Raw genomic sequence first — 19,972 nt, 5'->3', positions numbered from 1 at the left:
CTTCATGTTTTCTCATTGCACTGTGCAAGACTGGGACTCTTGACAATTCTCATCTTGTAATAAAAGGTAACGTAACGTATAAATGTCCAAATGGAAAAGCAGAGGATTAAACAACCAGAATACTTAAGTTCATTATGCAGGCATCTATGTCCTGCTGTAAGCATCAAGCCCTGCTCACTTTTATGCTGTTACTCCTTTTCTCTATCTCTTTTATTTTATTTTTTTTTAAGCCTGGAATTCACTGTATTTGCAGTCACATCTTCACCTTAAGTGAGGGTGCTGCAGCTTCACAGAGTTCCACTGGCTTTTACAGATGTACCAATCTCTTGAAAAGCAGTTAGGGTGCTGTTGATAATGTTACAGTTTTGTTTAACAAAACAGACACGGGGGCCAAATTTGTATGAAAAGATGATACAGTTTAGCTGTGTGGGAAGAGGTGCTCCCTCCTCTTTAATGTATCTGCACAGAACCAGCTGTAATTGCAACATGATAGTAGGAACAATAGTGACAGGATAACTCCAACATTGTTCCCAAAATCAGTGGGATAACCAGCTAATAGCCCCAGAGAGGCATGTGGGTCCTCTGGAGTGTGGCTCAGAGTAGAGTTCATCTGATTGTGCCTGATATGAGGCCTTTAAAATGAGACATTTGCTGCAGAAACATTCCCCACATTAATAGGTTTGTGCAGCACAGTGGAGATGAGAATAGGGAGTAGGATGACTTCTCTGGCTCATGAAGGAGATGTGTGGTAGAGAGGAGAATTTTTGGAGGTGATGCAGAACTTCACACAACTGCTGCAGTGTGGATCACTATCATATTAAAGTAGAGCAGCACAAAGCCACTAAAATGTGTAACAGCACTACAACTGTACAAATTTAGGGAACTGGAAAACCATGGTGCTCAATACTATGAGTTGCTGATAACTATTTGGCCAGAGGTGGTCATAGAGTGCCTATGTCTTTTAATCCTCTGGTGTCATCAGCACATAAGCCAATTTGTTGTTTTGAAATGCAGTTTGAACAGTAGTTTCTTCATTAAATTCAAGACACTTCCATCCTAGTAAGATTTATTTTGCTTCATTTTGTATATATAGGAAGAAACTACTTCTTTGGTGCTGAGAAAGAATATCGGGAATATTTACATTTGAATAATATTTAACTAGCAATGCTTAATACATTAACAATAAATCTTGGTTAGATTCTAAATTAAGTGGATTTGCATCTGAGTAGGTGAGATGAACAGGAGAGATTTTGTTGAAACATAAACAAGACAGAAATTTGTTCCAAAATAATTTAGCCCAAAGCACGTAAACAGTAATGTTCAATAGTTTCCACCTCCAGAAACAGCTTTATGTGCCTTATTGCCTGCATCATGCATATTGTTTCTTAGAAAGAAGCTGAAAAAGCAGCTGCTTTTTTTAAAAAAAAAACACCCCTCAATAATCTGTAGAGTGTTGCTGAGCAAATTTAGATGGGTACTACTCCAGTGGTTTTTTGGCCTTTTTAATAGATATGATGACTAACCCCTCATGTTTTCAGAGTAATCACACAGAGCAGTAACTCGCAGGTGGTCAGGAAGGCATTTTGTTTTATTTTTCTCCCTTTGTGTAACCCTTAGCACACATCATTGAACACATGTCTAGGTATATTGGACCAAAGAGACCAAAGATTTAAGCAGTTTATGTTCTTAAGAAATATCAGATTATGGCCATTCCCAGGGGAATTTTGGATAGCTAATTCATGTTGGGGATTCTTACCTTTGGCTTCCTACTGACTTGCTGTGAAGTGTCTTTAAGTTGAGCATGGATGCAAAATCAAATTCAGAATTCAGATTCAGAATTCAGATACAAGGTGCTTCCCTGTTTTGTTGACTCCAGAATGATTTGATTTGGATAAGGGGAAGATGGCTTCACTGCCTGTAAAATGAATGGCCGGCCAGGTCTGCCTCTTGTCTAAAATAGACATCTGTCTGAAAGCTCTTCTGTGTCTTCTTGGGAATGGGGGAAGAATTGCCATGCATTGCTTCACACCAGACACATCTCCTTGGGAAGTTCCTCATTGGTTTTCTGTTCTCTGCTTGTGGGGTGGTTTGCAGTGTGCCCTGGAGATGCGAGACTTCCCCTGGGCAGCAGGAGGCACGCATCTAGAGAATGCTGGAGCTGCAGGAGGGAAGTGCCCAGTGCAAAAGCAGCGAGGAGCAAAGAGAAAAAAGGCAAGCAGGCAGCCAGCGCTGAGAGAAGCGGGTGGCAGAAAGTGCTTCGACGCTGCCTCTGGCGGCACGCTCCCCAGAGGAACTTGACGAGAGCCCATCTGCGTGTGTGTGAGACTGTGAGCTCAGGATTTCTGTCAATGCATTCCAGTAACCCCAAAGTGAGGAACTCCCCGTCAGGCAACACACAGAGGTAAGGAGAAGAGCCTGCAATCAGTTGCCGTGGGTTAGTGCACGTTGCCATCCCTGCTCTGCTGCTGGATTAGCCCAAGGACTGGGGCAATGTGGCTTTCTGGTCCATCTGTGCTCCCATCAGACCTGCTGAGTACCTGAGCAGTGGCTGCACAGCGCTGGTGGTCTCCGTGTTTGCAAGGCTCAGGATGAGCTGAAAGCTGTAAATCCGTGAGGCATGGATTCTCCATTCCTTGTGCTCTCCTCCCTTCCACCAGGTGCCTGGATAGGCTGTAGGAGAGTAAACCTGCTGTTTCTATCTTGTGGTTTTTTTTTCTCTTCTCCTCTTCTAATTATCTATTTCCCAAGGGGTAGTTGGGCAGCAGAAGGTCTCTCTGTCTGTACTTTCACACAAAATGCTTTCTCCATATTACTGGCTTGAACAGCCTGAAGAACTGATCAGCTGAGCACTAAGATCCTCTGCATCAGTCACCTGCCAGTGCAGCAGGTCAGCATTTCTTCTCCACTAATTTGGAAAGGGAAAAATATGAAAGCAAAGCAGTGTCCAGGGACTTATGATGGTTCTGATTGACAGCATTCTTGAGTTTGATTATTTACTCCTAGAGGTCACCTGGAGCTTAACAGTATTTCAGAGGGAATGCTTCTGAGTCAGATGTCTGTCCAAAGGAAGGAACAGCTTGTGTGAATCCCAAAGTGAGGATGCTAGCAAGCACTGCCTGTTGGAAGTGATAGTGGTGATGGGAAAACACAGTGCAGAAGATCTGATAGCAATGGAGTAAGTGAAGGGTGAGGAGGGAAGGGGTGCCTATTATCTGTAGAACCCAGAGGAGCAAAATATTTTTAGGATGCAATTTGCTGGATGGAGGAGGAATGAAAATCCTGAGTCTCCTTTGGCAAAATGAGGAGGATTCATCTGCCCCATTTTGCAGGAGTGTGCTTGGAGATGGTATCCTTCTCTTTCCTTATTCAGGGGCAGGTTGTAGCTGGTTTAATTGTTTTCACGGTCAGAGGTTTGTGTTTCTCTGGCAGCTCGCCCCAATGTATGACGAATGCTGCAGTAATGCTGGGTTTTCCTTGTGCTCCCTGTAGAACTGGATGGGGAGGTGGAAGGAGGGGGTGGGGGGGGGGTCTGCTCTGATCAGAGCTGCAGTGTAGTTGGGGTCCAGGAGAATGGTGAGGGGAGCTTTATTGTTTGTTTACTCTGAGCTGGTCTTGGTGTGAGGTGCTTCTCTGTGCACATAGAAACCGTTGTCTTTATTGACAGAAGCACCAGAGGTGGGTCCTCATGTGACAGCAGTTTCTGGGATCTGGCAGGTCTGTGGTTTGCCCTGGTGCCTTCTTGAGCAATGAGATCCCATCTTGGATAATAACCCTTTCAGGGCATGTTCAAAAAAGCACCTGCATGACTCTAAGCTTGCAGGCATTTTTTATTTGTCAGCAATTGTCTTAGCTTGTAAAGGTGACAGTGGTTGTTTCTGCTTCACTCTAATCTGTTCCTACAGGGCTGAATGAATCAATGGTGTGATTTGTCACTTTTTCCTTTTCTTTCTTTTTTTTTTTCCTCTCTCCTCAGTAGCCCCAAATCAAAGCAGGAGGTGATGGTCCGTCCCCCTACAGTGATGTCCCCGTCTGGCAACCCTCAGCTGGATTCCAAATTTTCCAACCAAGGCAAACAAGGGGGCTCCACCAGCCAATCCCAGCCCTCTCCCTGTGACCCCAAAAGTGGAGGTCACACCCCCAAAGTGCTCCCGGGCCCGGGTGGGAATATGGGGCTGAAGAATGGGGCTGGAAATGGTGCCAAGGGGAAGGGGAAGAGAGAGAGGAGCATTTCGGCAGACTCCTTTGAACAGAGGGAAGCTGGGACTCCTAATGATGACCCGGAAATCAAAGGTATGTTTTCTAGGGTTCATGTGCAAGGGCAGACAATCAGTCTGAATCCTCTGTGAGATGGAGAATTGCTATGGAAGTATTAGTGAAACATTTGTTTGTTTGGGTTCTGTAAGTTCCAGCCAATGAAGTCTAAAGGTCTCGAGAGCAGGCGAAGAGGAGAGGTTGTCATAGCTGGCCTTGGTAAATGTCTTGTTCACGCTCAGTTAGAGCCCAGACCCGGTGGGAAAGTTCCTTTGTAACTCTTAAACTCCCCCAGAGGATTTAAAAGTACAAATGCAACCTGTTGGTCTGTTTTTGGCCTTTGGCCTTTCAAGAATTGTTCTGTTGTAACTGGGGTTTTAAACAATATACAGGTCTGTTTTGTCAACACAGATACATAACCTGTAGCACCTTGACTGGTAACACAAACCAGAGAATTGGGATTTCTGTGTTCTCTTCCTGGCTCCAACATTGCCTCTGTGAGGCAATGCAAAACCAGACCGCATATTCAGCTGTCCATCTTTGTTGACCATTTGCTAGGTCACCTAGCTAAGGTGGCTGAGCACAAAAAAAAAGTATAGTTTTGCAGGAGTGTTTTCTTGAGGCAGACATAACCTACCTGAAGGTGTAGTTTTCCTGCTTTTCTATGTGGTCATTAGAGAACTCAAAGAGATGAGTTGTGAGAACTTCCACTTTCCTTGAAAAGGGACACAAGAGGATCTTTCTCCCAGGGTTGCTTGAAGGACACCAAGGCTTTAGAGGAAAGATGTGTGGTGTAATAGAAGAATTGCCTTTAGTGGTGCTTGAGGAAGAAGCAGGAAATTTCAGAGGAGAAAAAGCTTTGATCAGTTTCCAGAATTGATTTCCAAAGAGATCCCAAGATAGTGATTCCCTCCTTTTCCCCTTCGTCCCTTTCCAGACTGCAATTCTGCTGATCATGTGAAGTCCCAGGAGTCTCAGCACACACCACACTCCATGACTCCTTCAAATGCTTCAGCCCCAAGGTCTTCCACACCTTCCCATGGTCTGACTGCCACTTTGGAGCCAGCAAGCGGGCAGAAGACTCCATCCAAAGTGGTTTACGTCTTTTCTACTGAGATGGCCAACAAGTAAGTAGGTAGATGCTTGAATGTCTTCTGGGAGCAGGAATTATATTTGTGCTCATCTTTTAAGAGATTATCAAGGGCACTTTCTGCATCAAGTAGCAAAAAGTCATTACTTCTTTTGGGGAAGCGGAAGGGGTTGGAGTGGACAATGTCCCTACCTTTTCCGCTCTGGGAAGTAATTGTTTACTCCTCTGCGGTATGGAGATTTTTTATTTTTTTTTTGGCAAATGCTGGTTGATGTTGTTTTGCAATCCATGTAATGAATAGGAGCCAGGATAGCTTAAACTGAGATATGAACCCTGAATGCTGATGAGTTTGTCGATGTAAGCATTCTTCTTTTCCTACTCAACTAGAGTGAATATGTGTGGTTAAGTGTTTCTCCCTTTTGCCAGCTGAAAGATGGAAAGGAGGCCAGTTAAGAAAAATTGATTCTTAGCTTCAACTGGATATATGCATCTACCTGTCTGTCTTTGCAGGGCTGCAGAAGCTGTGCTGAAGGGACAGGTGGAAACAATCGTGTCCTTTCATATCCAGAACATCTCAAACAGCAAGGCGGAACGAAACACTGTACCCTTGGTAGGGAATACCTGCATGGGGGTGAGAAGGGGAAATCGTAAATGTGCCTGTGTGTGATGCAGAGAGATGGATGATTAGTTACACTCTGAAATTAGATTTAGGAAGACAGATAGTTGTTGTTCAGACTGTCTGAAATGTCTTCTTCCAAAGAAGAGTCTTGCAGTATTTGGGTAGTATATTTCCAACCCATTGGTCATGCAGAGGGGTCACAGATAAAAGGGGTCCCTGCAGTAATGCCTTGAGCAAAGCAGGATTCTGCATTGCCAAGAGGCTGCTATGTAATGGCTGCATGAAGGCTACCCTTCCCTGCAAATTTTGGGCTGGTGGGATTGAGACTGGGTGTTTGTTTGCACGGCTGCTTAGGTGACATGGCTGTAACAAGAGCAAGTGACTGAGTGTGGCTTTCTCTTGCAGAACCCCCAGATCACTGCACTTCGGACTGAACCCAAGCCCCTGCCACAGCCCCAGCCCTCTGCTGCCCAGGACCAGAACCCTCCCCAGAACGCCAAAATGCAGCCGACTCCAGCCGTGTCAGCACCAGTATCCAAACCCACTGGCCCTCCGTGTCCCATAGATCAGGACAGTCCCAGTGTGGAAAGCAAAGTGATGTCTGTGGGCAGCCCTGCCAACTCTACCCCATTGCAGACAGAAGGATTTGGGCAGAGTTCAACCCCCAATAATCGAGCAGTTAGCCCAGTTTCCCAAGGTAGCAATAGCTCTGCTGCAGACCCCAAAGGTCCTCCCCAGCAGGGGTCTGGTGGGGACCCATCCAGTTTGGGTGAGAATCCCGACGGACTGTCACAGGAGCAGCTGGAGCACCGAGAGCGCTCGTTGCAGACCCTGAGAGACATCCAGCGCATGCTCTTCCCTGATGAGAAGGAGTTTGCAGGAGGGCAAAGTGGGGGGCCACCCCCAAATGCTGGAGTGCTGGATGGTCCCCAAAAGAAACCCGAAGGGCCGATACAGGCTATGATGGCTCAATCCCAAAGTTTAGGCAAAGGGTCGGGGTCTCGGACAGATGGAGGGGCTCCGTTTGGCCCTCAAGGACACAGGGACATGCCTTTTTCCCCAGATGAAATGGGACCACCACCAATGAACTCCCAGTCAGGAGCCATAGGCCCAGACCACCTGGACCATATGACTCCTGAGCAGGTGGCCTGGCTTAAGCTGCAGCAGGAGTTTTATGAGGAGAAGAGAAGGAAGCAAGAGCAGGTGGTTGTACAGCAGTGTTCCCTGCAGGACATGATGGTCCACCAACACGGACCTCGTGGGGTGGTCCGGGGTCCTCCCCCTCCCTACCAGATGACCCCTGGTGAGGGCTGGGGACCTGGGGGTCCAGAGCCCTTCCCTGAAGGCATGAACATGGCACACTCTCTGCCCCCCAGGGGCATGGCCCCTCATCCCAACATGCCTGGGAGCCAGATGCGCCTGCCTGGTTTTGCAGGAATGATGAACCCTGACATGGAAGGCCCCAATGTCCCGAATCCCGCCTCGCGGCCTGGGCTTTCAGGAGTTAGTTGGCCAGATGATGTGCCAAAAATCCCAGATGGCCGAAACTTCCCTCCTGGTCAGGGTGTCTTCAGCGGCCCTGGCCGAGGGGAGCGATTCCCCAATCCGCAGGGCCTGCCTGAAGAGCTCTATCAGCAGCAGCTGGCTGAGAAACAGATGGGCCTCCCTCCTGGTCTGAACATGGAAGGCATCAGGCCCGGCATGGAGATCAACAGAATGATGCCCTCCCAGAGACACATGGAGCCTGGGAACAACCCCATCTTCCCTCGCATGCCGGTAGAAGGACCGATGAGCCCCTCTAGGGGGGACTTCCCAAAAGGAATACCCCCACAAATGGCTTCTAGCAGGGAGCTGGAGTTTGGGATGGGCCCTGGCAGCATGAAGGGGGACATGGGCATGAATGTCAGCATGGGCTCTAACCCACCCCTGGTCCCTCAGAAGCTGAGGGAGGCAGGAGTTGGGCCGGAAGAGATGATGAAGCTGCGCCCTGGTGTCTCGGAGATGCTCTCCTCTCAGCAGAAAATGGTGCCGCTGCCGTTTGGGGAGCACCCACAGCAGGAGTATGGCATGGGTCCCAGGCCTTTCCTTCCCATGTCTCAGGGCCCAGGAGTCGGTCTCCGGAATCTCAGAGAACAGATCGGGCCTGACCAAAGGACTAACAACCGGCTCAGCCACATGCCGCCACTACCTCTCAATCCCACCAGTAACCCGAATAGCCTCAACACTGCTCCCCCTGCGCAGCGCAGCCTCGGCCGCAAGCCCTTGGATATCTCTGCAGCTGGTCAGGTGCATTCGCCAGGAATCAACCCTCTGAAGTCCCCCACGATGCGCCAGGTCCAGTCTCCCATGATGGGGTCTCCCTCGGGGAACCTCAAGTCCCCTCAGACACCCTCCCAGCTGGCAGGAATGCTCGCGGGCCCCACTGCCGCAGCTGCTGCTGCCTCCATTAAATCCCCCCCTGTCTTGGGGTCTGCTGCTGCTTCTCCTGTCCACCTCAAGTCTCCGTCTCTCCCTGCACCTTCTCCTGGATGGACTTCATCTCCGAAGCCTCCTTTGCAGAGCCCTGGGATTCCCCCGAACCACAAGGCGTCTCTAACCATGTCTTCTCCAGCCATGCTGGGGAACGTGGAGTCGGGTGAGTGCCACCTCCACTAGCCAGATTTGGTGCTTTGGTTCGTGTCGGGTCATCCGAAATGTGCAGCAAAGGGAGGAAGGAGGGCTCCTGCAGCAGGACGAGAGCTGGATGGCCCTTTCCCTATTTGAGGGGGACTGTGTGGCCATGCAAGTGAAGGGTGAGGGCTTCTCCTCCTCCTCCTGTTATATTTGTGGGTTTGCACCCTGCTTCCCGTGTGTCGAGCTGAGAGCTGGTCATGGTCACTGAGGACATAAAAGCAAAAGGATGGGTTTGAGAGGTGTGAAAAGATGTGGAGGATCAATGAGAGAAGCCTCTCCTTGAAGGGGTCTTTCGCTGTTCTTTCATAGCTCAGTCATTGTAGCTCAATGGAGAAGATCCCGTTGATGTTATTAAAGCACTTTAGTGTGGAAGGTTCCTACAAAGACATGCTGAGCAGTTAACCAGCTGGGTATCTAGGCATGGGTCAGGAATGGTTGGTCTTCTCTAGGTTTACACTGAAGGCAGGAAGTTGTGATGCGGTTGTTCTGGTATGGGTGATTGAGAGACGGGGACATCTGAGTCGAGATCAGAAGCCTCTGCCACAGTTTCTGCTCAATCAGGCCTAAGATATTAAGCTCCTTTATCAGTTCTATTGTACTCTCTGTTTTATTCCCCATATCAGGCTTCAAGCATTTTGGAGTGATCTAACCACCACTGTGAATAACATTAGGTTGTGTGCTGAGCCGTGCTGTGCCTGGGACCTCGAGGTCCAGGTGCTGGCACATCTCTGCCCTCACCTTCTCAAAGCTCACGCACCCTTCAGTCCAGGCTTCCACAGCCGTGGGCGGCCTTCCCACCCGGGAGATTCTCCTGGCTGGGAAAGAGGAGCCCTTTGCCCACGTTGCCCTCTAGTGCTGCCGCGGGTAACAGCGGGGACCGGCGCTGGGACGTGCTTGTGGGGCCGGCGGCTCGGGAAGGGCACCTAAGTGCTTCAGTCTGTGCCTTACGTAGTGCTTATTGAGTGACATGCAGCTCTTCCAAAGCATGGATCTTTTCAGCATTGCAGTTTTTTATATTCCCTATTCTGCTTTCCTCTTTTGGTTGGGAGGGGCTGAGGAACGTGCAGTGAATTTTCAGTGAGAGTACACTTCAGTTTAGCATCTTTCCTTCACATTGGTCTGGATGGCATAAAATTCATCAGTGAGGAACAAAGGAGATTGGAAGTGCAGTTAAGTTACTTCTGATTTTGTGAGAGCAAAGGATGACATTAACCTAATAGGTGCAGAGAATGCTTCTTTTGCTGGAATAAGCAGCTAATATCTCTATATGAAACAAGAAATGCAACGTAAACAGGGAGTTTTACTTGTAGCTCCTGATGTAGCTTGTCAGAAATGTGCTCACATGTCTCAGCATAATATCTGCTACAGCTTTCCTTGTGCTGCCTGTGTCTTTTTTTGATTATAGATTTTGATTTTGATGGCTAGCTCTGGAACCTAAGTCTGTCTTCAGTGTATGGAAATTGAATAGTAAGATTTTCAGACTAAACTGGTAATTTTTCACATGGATTTGTGTAGGCTCAAAATAGTTCTACTTAGAAATGTTATGCAGTAGGATAACAGATGTTAATCAACTTGACCAATAGGCTTATTTTTCTGGTTACCTTTCATAGTCATTGACTACATTAGTCATGTAAATTCTCGCAATAATTTCTAGTTTTCTAGGGGAAAAGAGTTTGATTTAAGGAAAACAGTAAGGAGAAAAAATTAAATTATTTCTCGCTCTCTTTTTTTTGTTTTTTTTTCCTAAGGTGGTCCACCTCCTTCCACAGTCAGCCAGTCTGCTCCTGTGACTCTCCCTGGAAATCTTCCCTCTAGCAGTCCTTACACAATGCCTCCAGAGCCAACCCTCTCCCAGAATCCCCTCTCCATTATGATGTCCAGGATGTCCAAATTTGCCATGCCCAGCTCAACACCGCTCTATCACGATGCCATCAAAACTGTGGCCAGCTCGGATGACGACTCCCCTCCAGCACGCTCCCCAAACTTGCCACCTATGAACAGCGTACCAGGTAAGAAAATCAAAGGAACATTAGCACAAAGTATCAGGATAATTTTATGGAAGCCTTGTCAAATGAAAACAGTGAGGTGGGAAGAAACTTGAAGAATATGTAGCCATGGGTCATTTTTGAGAAAGCATTTGCAATTCTCTGAAATGTATAGCTGGAAATTCTCCTTGCAACTGTTTTTTTCTGTCCAGAAAGTGTGCATTCTTCAGAAGGTGTCTAACATGGAAAATGCTTGTGTATGGGGGAGATTTTCCCCTCAGGCAGACGGGAATTACTTGTGTGAATGAAGGCTGCTCATGGGATTACGGGTCAGACCTATAATGTGTTATCCAGAAGAAACTTTACCTCTCCTGTCTTAAGGCAGTGCCATAGAAACTTCACAGTTTTTAAGGGGGGTTGTTTGGATTTTTTTTGACACTGAATCATCAAAAATACAAAAGTAGGCTGTAGCACCTCCATCCTATTAATTAATAGTTGAAAAAGGGGATGAGTGGATGTTTCAAGAGTGGCAATTGGTAATGAATTCTTGATGAGTTTACCTGTAGCTTTGCAGTGTGTTTCACACAGTAATGATCAGAGTGGCTGAATATATCTGGGGGAAGCTGGCTAATTGAATAAGTTCATGATGGTAACTCATTAACCTCATTGATCACTGCCTCTTAGTCTTACAAGGGTTACCTGATTTATCACTGCTGAGTTTTGAAAGGTGTTCCGGCCACTTCCCAGTGGACAAGTGTCCATATGCTGATAATCTGTCACAGACATGTTTGTTACTGCCTGTGTCATCCAGACTGCCAGGGAGGTGATGAAAGTATGGTTTGGATTGAAATCCTGCTTATCGAGCAGGCCTTAGTCACTGCTTGATAGGGCAGTGACAAGCTTAGGGAGATGGCTGTTTGAGTGACATCAAATTTCTGGTTAAAATAACACTGTTCAGAGCCACTGCTGATGTTTTTCTTACTAGCATTGTTTTTTTGTGTGTGTGCAGACTTGGTAACCTTGCAGCTATCTCTGATAGCTTTATTGATTATTACTGGCTGTTGTCTAAATGTGATTCCTTGTTTCTTCCCTAGGAATGGGTATTAATTCTCAGAATCCTCGAATTTCAGGTCCAAACCCAGTGGGTCCAATGCCAACCCTTAGCCCAATGGGAATGACCCAGCCTCTTTCCCATAACAACCAGATGCCCTCTCCAAATGCTATGGGACCCAATATACCTCCTCACGGGGTCCCCGTGGGACCCGGCCTGATGTCACACAACCCAATGATGGGGCATGGTTCCCAGGAGTCTCCAATGGTACCTCAAGGACGCCTGGGCTTCCCGCAGGGGTTCCCTCCCGTACAGTCCCCTCCACAGCAGGTGCCATTTCCACACAACGGGCCCAGCGGTGGACAAGGCAACTTTCCAGCGGGAATGGGCTTCCACGGAGAAGGACCTCTGGGGCGTCCTACCAACCTGCCCCAAAGTTCGACAGATCCAGCACTTTGCAAGACTGGAGGCCCTGGCGGTCCAGACTCCTTCACTGTTCTTGGAAACAACATGCCTTCGGTTTTCACTGATCCAGAGCTGCAGGAGGTGATCCGTCCTGGAGCCACGGGAATACCCGAGTTTGACCTGTCCAGGATTATCCCATCGGAGAAGCCTAGCCAGACACTACAGTATTTCCCTCGTGGGGAGGTGCCGGGCCGCAAGCAGCCGCAGGGTCCCGGGCCCGGCTTCTCCCACATGCAGGGGATGATAGGAGAGCAGACCCCAAGGATGGGACTAACATTGCCCGGCATGGGGGGCCCCGGGCCCGTGGGAACTCCGGATATCCCTCTTGGCACGGCTCCGTCCATGCCCGGTCACAACCCGATGAGGCCGCCGGCCTTCCTGCAGCAGGGCATGATGGGGCCGCACCACCGCATGATGTCACCAGCACAGCCCGCCATGCCCGGCCAGCCCGCGCTCATGAGCAACCCCGTGGCTGCCGTGGGCATGATCCCGGGCAAGGACCGAGCCCCTGCCGGGCTGTACAGCCACCCGGGCCCTGTGGGGTCACCTGGGATGATGATGTCAATGCAGGGCATGATGGGACCCCAACAAAACATCATGATTCCCCCCCAGATGAGGCCCCGAGGTATGGCTGCTGATGTTGGCATGGGAGGATTTAGCCAAGGCCCTGGAAACCCAGGGAACATGATGTTTTAAGCTGCTACCATAAGACTGGATGTTCTGATCCTTGTCAAGATGAGATTCCAAGTCCTGAGGGCTTTTTTGGGAGCTTCAGGAGTACACAGTTTGGCCATGCAATAGGTGAAAAGAGACCAGAGGACACTTTGGGAAATCTCGAATGTATGGAATTACCTGAAAAAAAAAAAAATATTCATTTTAACAGGTTGTTTTTTTTTTAAGATTTATTTTTTAAAAATTATTTTTGTGGACTTGGGTATCCCGTGACGGCACCTGCTTTGAGAATCTGTAGCTGTATTTTGAGAATTGCCATTTGTCACAAGTTGCACCATTCTCTGTATGTTTACGTCCTTCGGACTGGCTTCTCCCAGGACTCTCGGTTATTTTTGGGGTTTTTTGTGTACTGTACTATATTGTAAAAGGGATTTTAGCAGAGACTTTAGTCTTTGGGGTGAGAGGAGAATGGGATTCTAGGCTGTTTACTTTAGGTGGAGAATCCATCTTCAGAACTTCGGACTATTTTCCTTCAACTCCAATGTATAGAAAAACCAAACTACGACCTCAGAGCAGAGTATTAATGAAAAGCACAAAAAAGGAACTTAAGTTCAGTGAGGGGAATCTTTTAAAAGAAATAAATAATAAGTTAAGGACATATTTTTCAAATTATGGCGTGCTGTCCAGCACCTTCTGTCTCTCCCTCCCACTCTTTATTAAATAGGCTTCTCTCTCTCTCCGTCCCCTTCTGTCTCCTCCTATGGCAGCTGCAATACATTGTGTTATTTTGGGGAGTAAATCTAGGAGAGCCTCTCCTCACGTGGGGACTCTTCCCACTTTTAGGAAGGGGCTGGACTTGGACACTGTTACATCCTACAGTAGTCTCTCTCACTGTTTCCTATTCTCCTTTTCTTAGAAACCCCAAGTGATTTTATTAATGTGGGAGTGGAACAGACACTAAAAGTTATCCAGGATTTTTTTTTGTGGTTATTTTTTTTTTTCCTCCCCAGCGTAAAACGTTCTGTGTAACCTCCATTAAATTTGGTACAAAACCACTCGCCAGGGCTGTGGTGTCAGAAAAATAAAATATATTGTTTCTTACAAAAATGAACTGTCTCCTTTATCCAGTCCAGTTGTTTCTGTGTACATCAAACAGCTGGACAGATGACTGTTTGTTCTTCCTTGTGATCACAGCCAGTCTAGAGGCCAGGTGGGGTAAACTATGACAGCTCCTAAAAGTGGTCAGTAGGCAGCTGTGTGCTCCTTTTGAGGCAATTCTGTTAACTTAATCCTGAACTGAGCTTGTTTTCCCTTGGAGTGAGGTCTTATTTCAGAGCACCCCAGGAGCGATACTTAAAGACTTCCTCAATTTGTTGAGGGTCAAGGAACAGATGAAACTTGTCTCCTCCTGGAGAATGTTTGCAGCACTGCAAGGTACGTGGGTCTGAGCTCTCCCTGAGCAGCAGTGTCAGGCTGCTGAGGCACTGGGATTGTGGCCCTCTCTGGGGACTCTGGATTGGGTCAGGTCTCTGTCAGCACTGAGAGCATGAGATGGTGGGGAGCAGATGAACTTTAATAACAAAGGTGAGAGAGAAATTGTCAGTGAGCAGATTTTTATCAAGACAGCCCTGCTGAGTAAATTGTTGCTTTGCCACAGTTCTCATCGATTGCTTCCTAATCCCCTGTCTTTTCAAACCTGCCTTTTGAGAGGATTTCAGCAAGGAGATTTTATGGTCTTGCCTATGAGGAGTGAAAGGCTGGATGACAAAACATGGACTGGGAGTTGAGCCCTACTCCTGGAGAATATCAACATGAGCCAGATACGGATCTGTAGGCCAGGGTGTGGGCTCTGTGGCTGCCGGTTCTCTGGTCCCCCAGCACTGTATATGGAGTGTGTAATCTGTTCTTCCTTGCACTTACTGCTGCTTAAAATGATTTCAATGAGTAGTTTCCTCAGAGGGCTGGCCATTAGTGTGAAAATCATGTGGAGAATGAGTATTTTTAACATGCTTGTGTGTGAGAATTTTTTAGATTTAACTGATCCTTAACAGGTGGAAAAAGAATTCCTCTTGGTGGCTGATTTACTAAACTTTTGTTGCTGGTGTTATAAAATGAGTGAAGCCATGCACAGTTGGAGACATGAAAGCCTCAGAGCCTTCTGTTGTCTGCTTCCAAATTCACCTTTGTGCTGTCATGCAAATTTACGATGATTTTGGGTGAGAATTACTCTTTTGACAAAGTGTAGGATGTCTGTTGTGGTGCTTCCCTCTGACAAGACAGGCAGCGTGCCTGAAGCACGGGCTTGTCAAGATTTTAGAAAGAGCTGACAATGACACAGTAAGTGTTATTTCTGTAGAGAGGAATTACCTCTTCTTTAAGTGGTTGCACAGCCCCGTTTTTGAGGACCTTGCATGGAAATTGTCACAATGCAACCTTTTTAAGTGTTGCCACTTCTGCCATCACTCCTGACTGTTTTTACCTTGTTGAACAAAGCAAAGTTCTTGATTGACATAGAAATGAGCCAGAGGTTTTGGGATTTTTTTAAACTGTCTTAGTGCCTCCTATGCCTGTTGAGATTTTGAATAGCAAAGGATTTGAGGTGGCTGTGTCTTATTCTAGGAAAATTAGCAAAGGGAATTCACTCTTCCAAAGCCTGAACAGCGAGAGGATACATTTTAAACATGCTGTGTAATTAAAGTTCCTTCTGTGTCTGTCTAACTTATAATGCTGGCATTTGGTATCTTAATGAGATTTTTCCTACAGAAAGTGCAGAAGATGTGGATTCTGACCTGAGTCCACATAGGTGCACTTAAACTCAGTGTTTGCACCAGCAGATGGACAAGAGTTGCTAAGAGCTGGCTTCAGTTGTGAAAATTACTCTGTAGATATGCGTAGATGAAGTGCTTTGTTTCGCTCTGATTCTACTTCTTCCCCTTTTGCTTTACAAATGGAAAAGCTTTCTAGCTGTCAGCCTTGCAGATTCACCTGAGGATCTGTAAGCCAGGCTCTGTTCCCTCCTGCTTATCAATAGTAACTGTGACTCAGCTTTGGTAGTCATGGTACAGTTGAAGATGGAAAGTGGGTTGCCATTTTTAGTTTTCTTCCCCTCCCCGCTTGCTTTTTTTTTTTTTTAAAGCTTTCAAATCATCCTCCTCCACCTTTGTTTGAAAGAATGAAATAGACTTTATTCATACATGCTTGGCTGCTCTTCCTCTCTAGTAACATGGGAGGAAACAGTCTGCTGTTCAAATTATCTCATCCCAGATGGTTGCGCAGCCGGAGTGTAGAGAGACTTAAAAGGTAAACCCAGCAGATGGTGAACTTCTGAAATGCTAAGTAATGTGCCTGCTAAATCAAAAGTTTAAAATATTTGAAATCTGTTTGTTTTAAATTAGTAGACTTGCACTCGGGTCATCTGTGAAGTACACCGGCAGTTTTAAGCACCATTCAAATAAACTCGAGATTTGTACCTGTATCATGGGGTAGCTAATCTGCCAAAGAAGATGACAGCAAGGAGTCAGCCTTAGGAGTTTAGTCCTGACATCCTTGGGGTGTCTAATGGGTCACATTTTGGAAGTCAGACCACTGTGTGAAGATCTGATCTGCATCTCTCTTTGTTGGGATTTGAATGCTGGAAGTGCTTCTGGTACAGTACATGTGTACTGACTCAGAGTAGATGTGGGTGTCCAAATCTTCCTGAGGGTAAGTTGGCATCCAGCATTTTTTGTTGCCCCAGAGTGTTGGGGCTATTATAAATATGGTATATGCAAGGCTTAATTTTTTATTGGTGCTTTGTGTGCTCTCTGCTATGCTGGTTTTCACTCAGGTGTCAGGACAGGCTACATTTTATTGGTGGTGTCCTTCTGCACTCATGATGGTGAATGTTTTCCTTGTGCAGCCTCAATAGGTTAAAAACTGGATGAAACCTGTTCCCTAATGTGACACTTCTCGAGGAAAAATGATCCATGTTTGATATAGGCTTGTATTTACTAAAATGTACTTCACTTTGTCAATTGGTAGTGATTCTTGACCTAAAAATAGTTAATAGGAAAAAAAGTGATGCTGTTTTGTTTGGGATACTGGGAAATTGTTGATTTCTAGGAATTTTTATTCCACATTCTCAGGAATGTCTCAGGTCTTCCATGTTGTGTTTGCAATACTGTAGCTCCCACATACCTGTGTCCTTCAGTGTCACTGTTGGACATGAAATGATTTACACAGACACAGCTCGAAGTGTGATGAAAGAAGAAAGTTTATTCTGTCCTTTCAGTATTTATAGATTTTCAACAATGACCAGGGATTGGATAGTCAGGTTACCACCTTCCCAACCACACTGGCTGTGAGAGACATCCATGAAAAGGCATATCTTTAATGGAATGCATAAACACCTATGTTTATAGTTACTTTCCTGGGAAAGTGGCTAGAAATTATGAAAACAATATCAAAAGGCCTGACTGTCAGGGCAACACTTTGGCATTAAAACTCTTCCAGTGTCCAACCAGTCCTCTTCTGAAATGATCATTTACACTAGCCGTGGTCAGAAATAACTCCTTCATCCTGTGGGCCACAACTACAGTGGAAGTGCTCAGTGGGATGGGTAAGGCAGGAATAGGGCAGAGGGGGCACTGCAGATACCCTGCAAGAGACAGTGAAGTAACCTGTTCCCAGTGGCGTCTTCCAAGGCACTGCCAAGACGCTGGCCTGCTTTTCTGAGGTCTTCTGCTGTTAGTGAAATTTGTTTTACCCTGCCTAGAGTGATAGGAGGATCTTAATTGTGTAAAATCAGTGCCCTTGAACAATCTTATCTGCTCTGGAGTAACTTGCACTGCTGAGTGCTCTGCCTCGTGGCTGTGTTGCAATTTTTAACCTGGCTACTGGTCAGTTTTGTTGGGGAAGCTCCTAGTTATTATTTAAGAGTAGGTATGTGAATTCCCCCTTTGTATGGCCAAAGTTCCTGATGCTTTTCTCCAAGCATTCCATACCTCACAAATAACTTATAATTGTAGACCTAATATATTCATCACTGTTCCCCAAATACTTGAAACTGTATAAGAGAGAGCTTGATTAGAGCAGAACACACTGTTCTCAAGCAGGGGTAGGCATTGATTTTTTTATATAGAGGCATTATGGTTTTAGGCTGTATAAAAGCTTGATGGAAAAAACAATGTTTTGTTTGCTTTTTTGACAGCTTCTAATAGCAGTTCAGTGAGACCTCCAGCAATGTATTTAGTATTCAAATTATTCTGTTCACTGTGCGTGGTGTCAACATGTAATTGTGGTGGGGGCAGGCTAATGAAAGAGGTAAACCCAGCCCATTCTTCTCAGGGAGAAGGTGCTGTAGTGCCTCCATCACATATCTGTCAATGACTTACATTAAACAATTTTTTTCACTAAGCGAGAAGAGGTAACACAGAATCTGAACTGCAGCGCCATTTTAATAAATGGTCCCCCTATTTTAACCTCTGCCTATCCCAAAGAAAGTAGGGATTTATTAACCATGTTTTATTTACTTACTGAGAAGTGGACATCTTTTTCAATGAAATAGTGAGATCGAGTGCACCCTCACCAAGTTTGCAGAGGACACAAAGTCAGGTGGTACCGTTGACACAAGAGAAGGACCTGGTCAAACTTGAGAAGTGAGAATGTAGCTAGGTTCAGCAAGTCCTAGTACATGGTTCTGCAGGGTAAGGGGAGTCTGGAAGAACTCATTGAGAGCAGCCCTGTGGAATTGTGGTGGATGAAAATCTGGACACGAGCCAGCGCTGTGTGCTCGCAGCCCAAAAAAGCCAACCATGTTCTGGGCTGCATCCAAGGCCCTCTGGGCAGCAGGTCAAGGGAGGGGATTCTGCCCCTCTGCTCTGCTCTGGTGAGACCCCACTGCAGTGCTGCATCCAGCTCTGGGGCACCCAGCACAAGAAAGATGTGGACCTATAAAAAATCAGTTCAGAGGAGGCCACAAAGCTTCTGCTATGAAAACAGGCTGAGAGAGTTGGGGCTGCTAAGCCTGGAAAAGAGAAGGCTGCAGAAAGACTTTAGAGCAGCCTTCCACTGCCTAATGGGGGGCTTATAAGAGAGAGAGTAATTTTTTACATGGGCAGACAGTGATAGGACAAAGGAGAACAGTTTTAAACTAAAGAGTTTTAAACTAAAAAGGTTTAGGTTAAATTCTTTACTGTGAGAGTGGTGAGACACTAGCACAAGATTGCTCAGAGAAGCTGTGGATGCCCCATGCCTGTCTGAAAGTGTTCAAGGCCAGGTAGGATGGAGCTTTGAGCTGCTCAAATGGATGGCATTTCTGCCCATGGCAGGGGGTTGGAACTATATAATCTTTAAGGTCCCTTCCAACCCAAACCATTCTACAATTCTATGACTTTGACAACGTTGTAATTTCTAGTACAGGAAAAACTGTCATGTCAGCCAGAAGTGCTGACATGACCAGTTGGCTACTGCTGTATTCCTCTTTCAGCAAGTGTAAAATAGATCACTGCTACCCAAAGCTGAAGTTGATAGCAGCTCCCCAGACTTCTTTGTTTAAAGCACATTAAGCAGAGTTCACCAAGATTGTGTGTTCTTGTACTTGGCCCACTGTGGTTGTTCTGCATGTTCATGACAGAATTTCCATAATTAGAGGAGTGCAGGGAAAGGTTTGGAGGCTTTCTGTCCCTTTGGAGATGTTTTCTGTGCATGAAAATGCCCTCAAGAAGATGGGGTAGCTAAATGCTATGCAATTAGGGAGGCTCATCTGTCTGCAGAGAGCAACCCTCCAACATGCCAAAAGAAAGGGAAAGACACAATGGCTTCTGCAGTTTACCAAACATAAAATCAATGTTAAAGCTTTCAAGTCTGGTAGCACAAAGCAAGCTGGGCTTCATCCCACAGGCCCAGCATGTGAGGAAGAGGTATGTTTTGTCTCGTATTCCTCATGCAGATGGGCAATGTAAAATGGTTTGTTCTCTCCCTTGCCGTTTTGAGCCTCTCCCTGCTTTTGTGTGTGGTCACCTCAGAAGTAAACTTGAGCCATTCTGTCACGTGGCTTCTTTCAGCTTGCTGCTAACAGTGTAAAGTGACACTGTGCCACCCTGTGTCTGGTAGGAAAACGTCCCCTCATCTAAAATACCTTTGGAATAGAGAAGGCTGGCAAGGACATAAAGAAAAATAGTCAAAGA

General features: G+C 46.4%; 1 protein-coding gene across 3 annotated transcripts; it reads left to right on the top strand.

Annotated features, from left to right (window-relative positions):
• The first annotated feature begins 2,208 nt into the window (after window positions 1-2,208).
• On the top strand, window positions 2,209-13,902 carry BCL9 (BCL9 transcription coactivator). Of its 3 annotated transcripts, none has more exons than XM_058855087.1 (7): window positions 2,209-2,401; window positions 3,977-4,290; window positions 5,189-5,378; window positions 5,852-5,951; window positions 6,366-8,595; window positions 10,382-10,642; window positions 11,713-13,902. In XM_058855087.1, the coding sequence occupies exons 1-7, from the start codon at window positions 2,349-2,351 to the stop codon at window positions 12,828-12,830; spliced, it is 4,266 nt and encodes a 1,421-aa protein (XP_058711070.1). In that variant the 5' UTR covers window positions 2,209-2,348; the 3' UTR covers window positions 12,831-13,902. The 3 variants fall into 3 exon arrangements, with proteins under 3 accessions (XP_058711070.1, XP_058711080.1, XP_058711060.1); XM_058855097.1 differs by having other exon boundaries at window positions 3,974-4,290; window positions 11,749-13,902; XM_058855077.1 differs by having other exon boundaries at window positions 3,974-4,290.
• The last annotated feature ends 6,070 nt before the right edge of the window (window positions 13,903-19,972 follow it).

Source organism: Poecile atricapillus, chromosome 1 (genome assembly GCF_030490865.1).
Source record: "Poecile atricapillus isolate bPoeAtr1 chromosome 1, bPoeAtr1.hap1, whole genome shotgun sequence".
Classification (NCBI taxonomy): Eukaryota; Metazoa; Chordata; class Aves; order Passeriformes; family Paridae; genus Poecile; species Poecile atricapillus.
Note: the sequence above shows the minus strand (reverse complement) of the source record. Positions and strands in the feature narration are given on the sequence as shown.

Bases quoted from the DNA above. Each gene is read 5' to 3' on its own strand.
- BCL9 (XM_058855077.1), top strand. From the start codon at position 2,349: ATGCATTCCAGTAACCCCAAAGTGAGGAACTCCCCGTCAGGCAACACA. The intron at 5,952-6,365 runs GTAGGGAATACC...TTTCTCTTGCAG, and splicing joins AACGAAACACTGTACCCTTG to AACCCCCAGATCACTGCACT. The intron at 10,643-11,712 runs GTAAGAAAATCA...TTTCTTCCCTAG, and splicing joins ACCTATGAACAGCGTACCAG to GAATGGGTATTAATTCTCAG.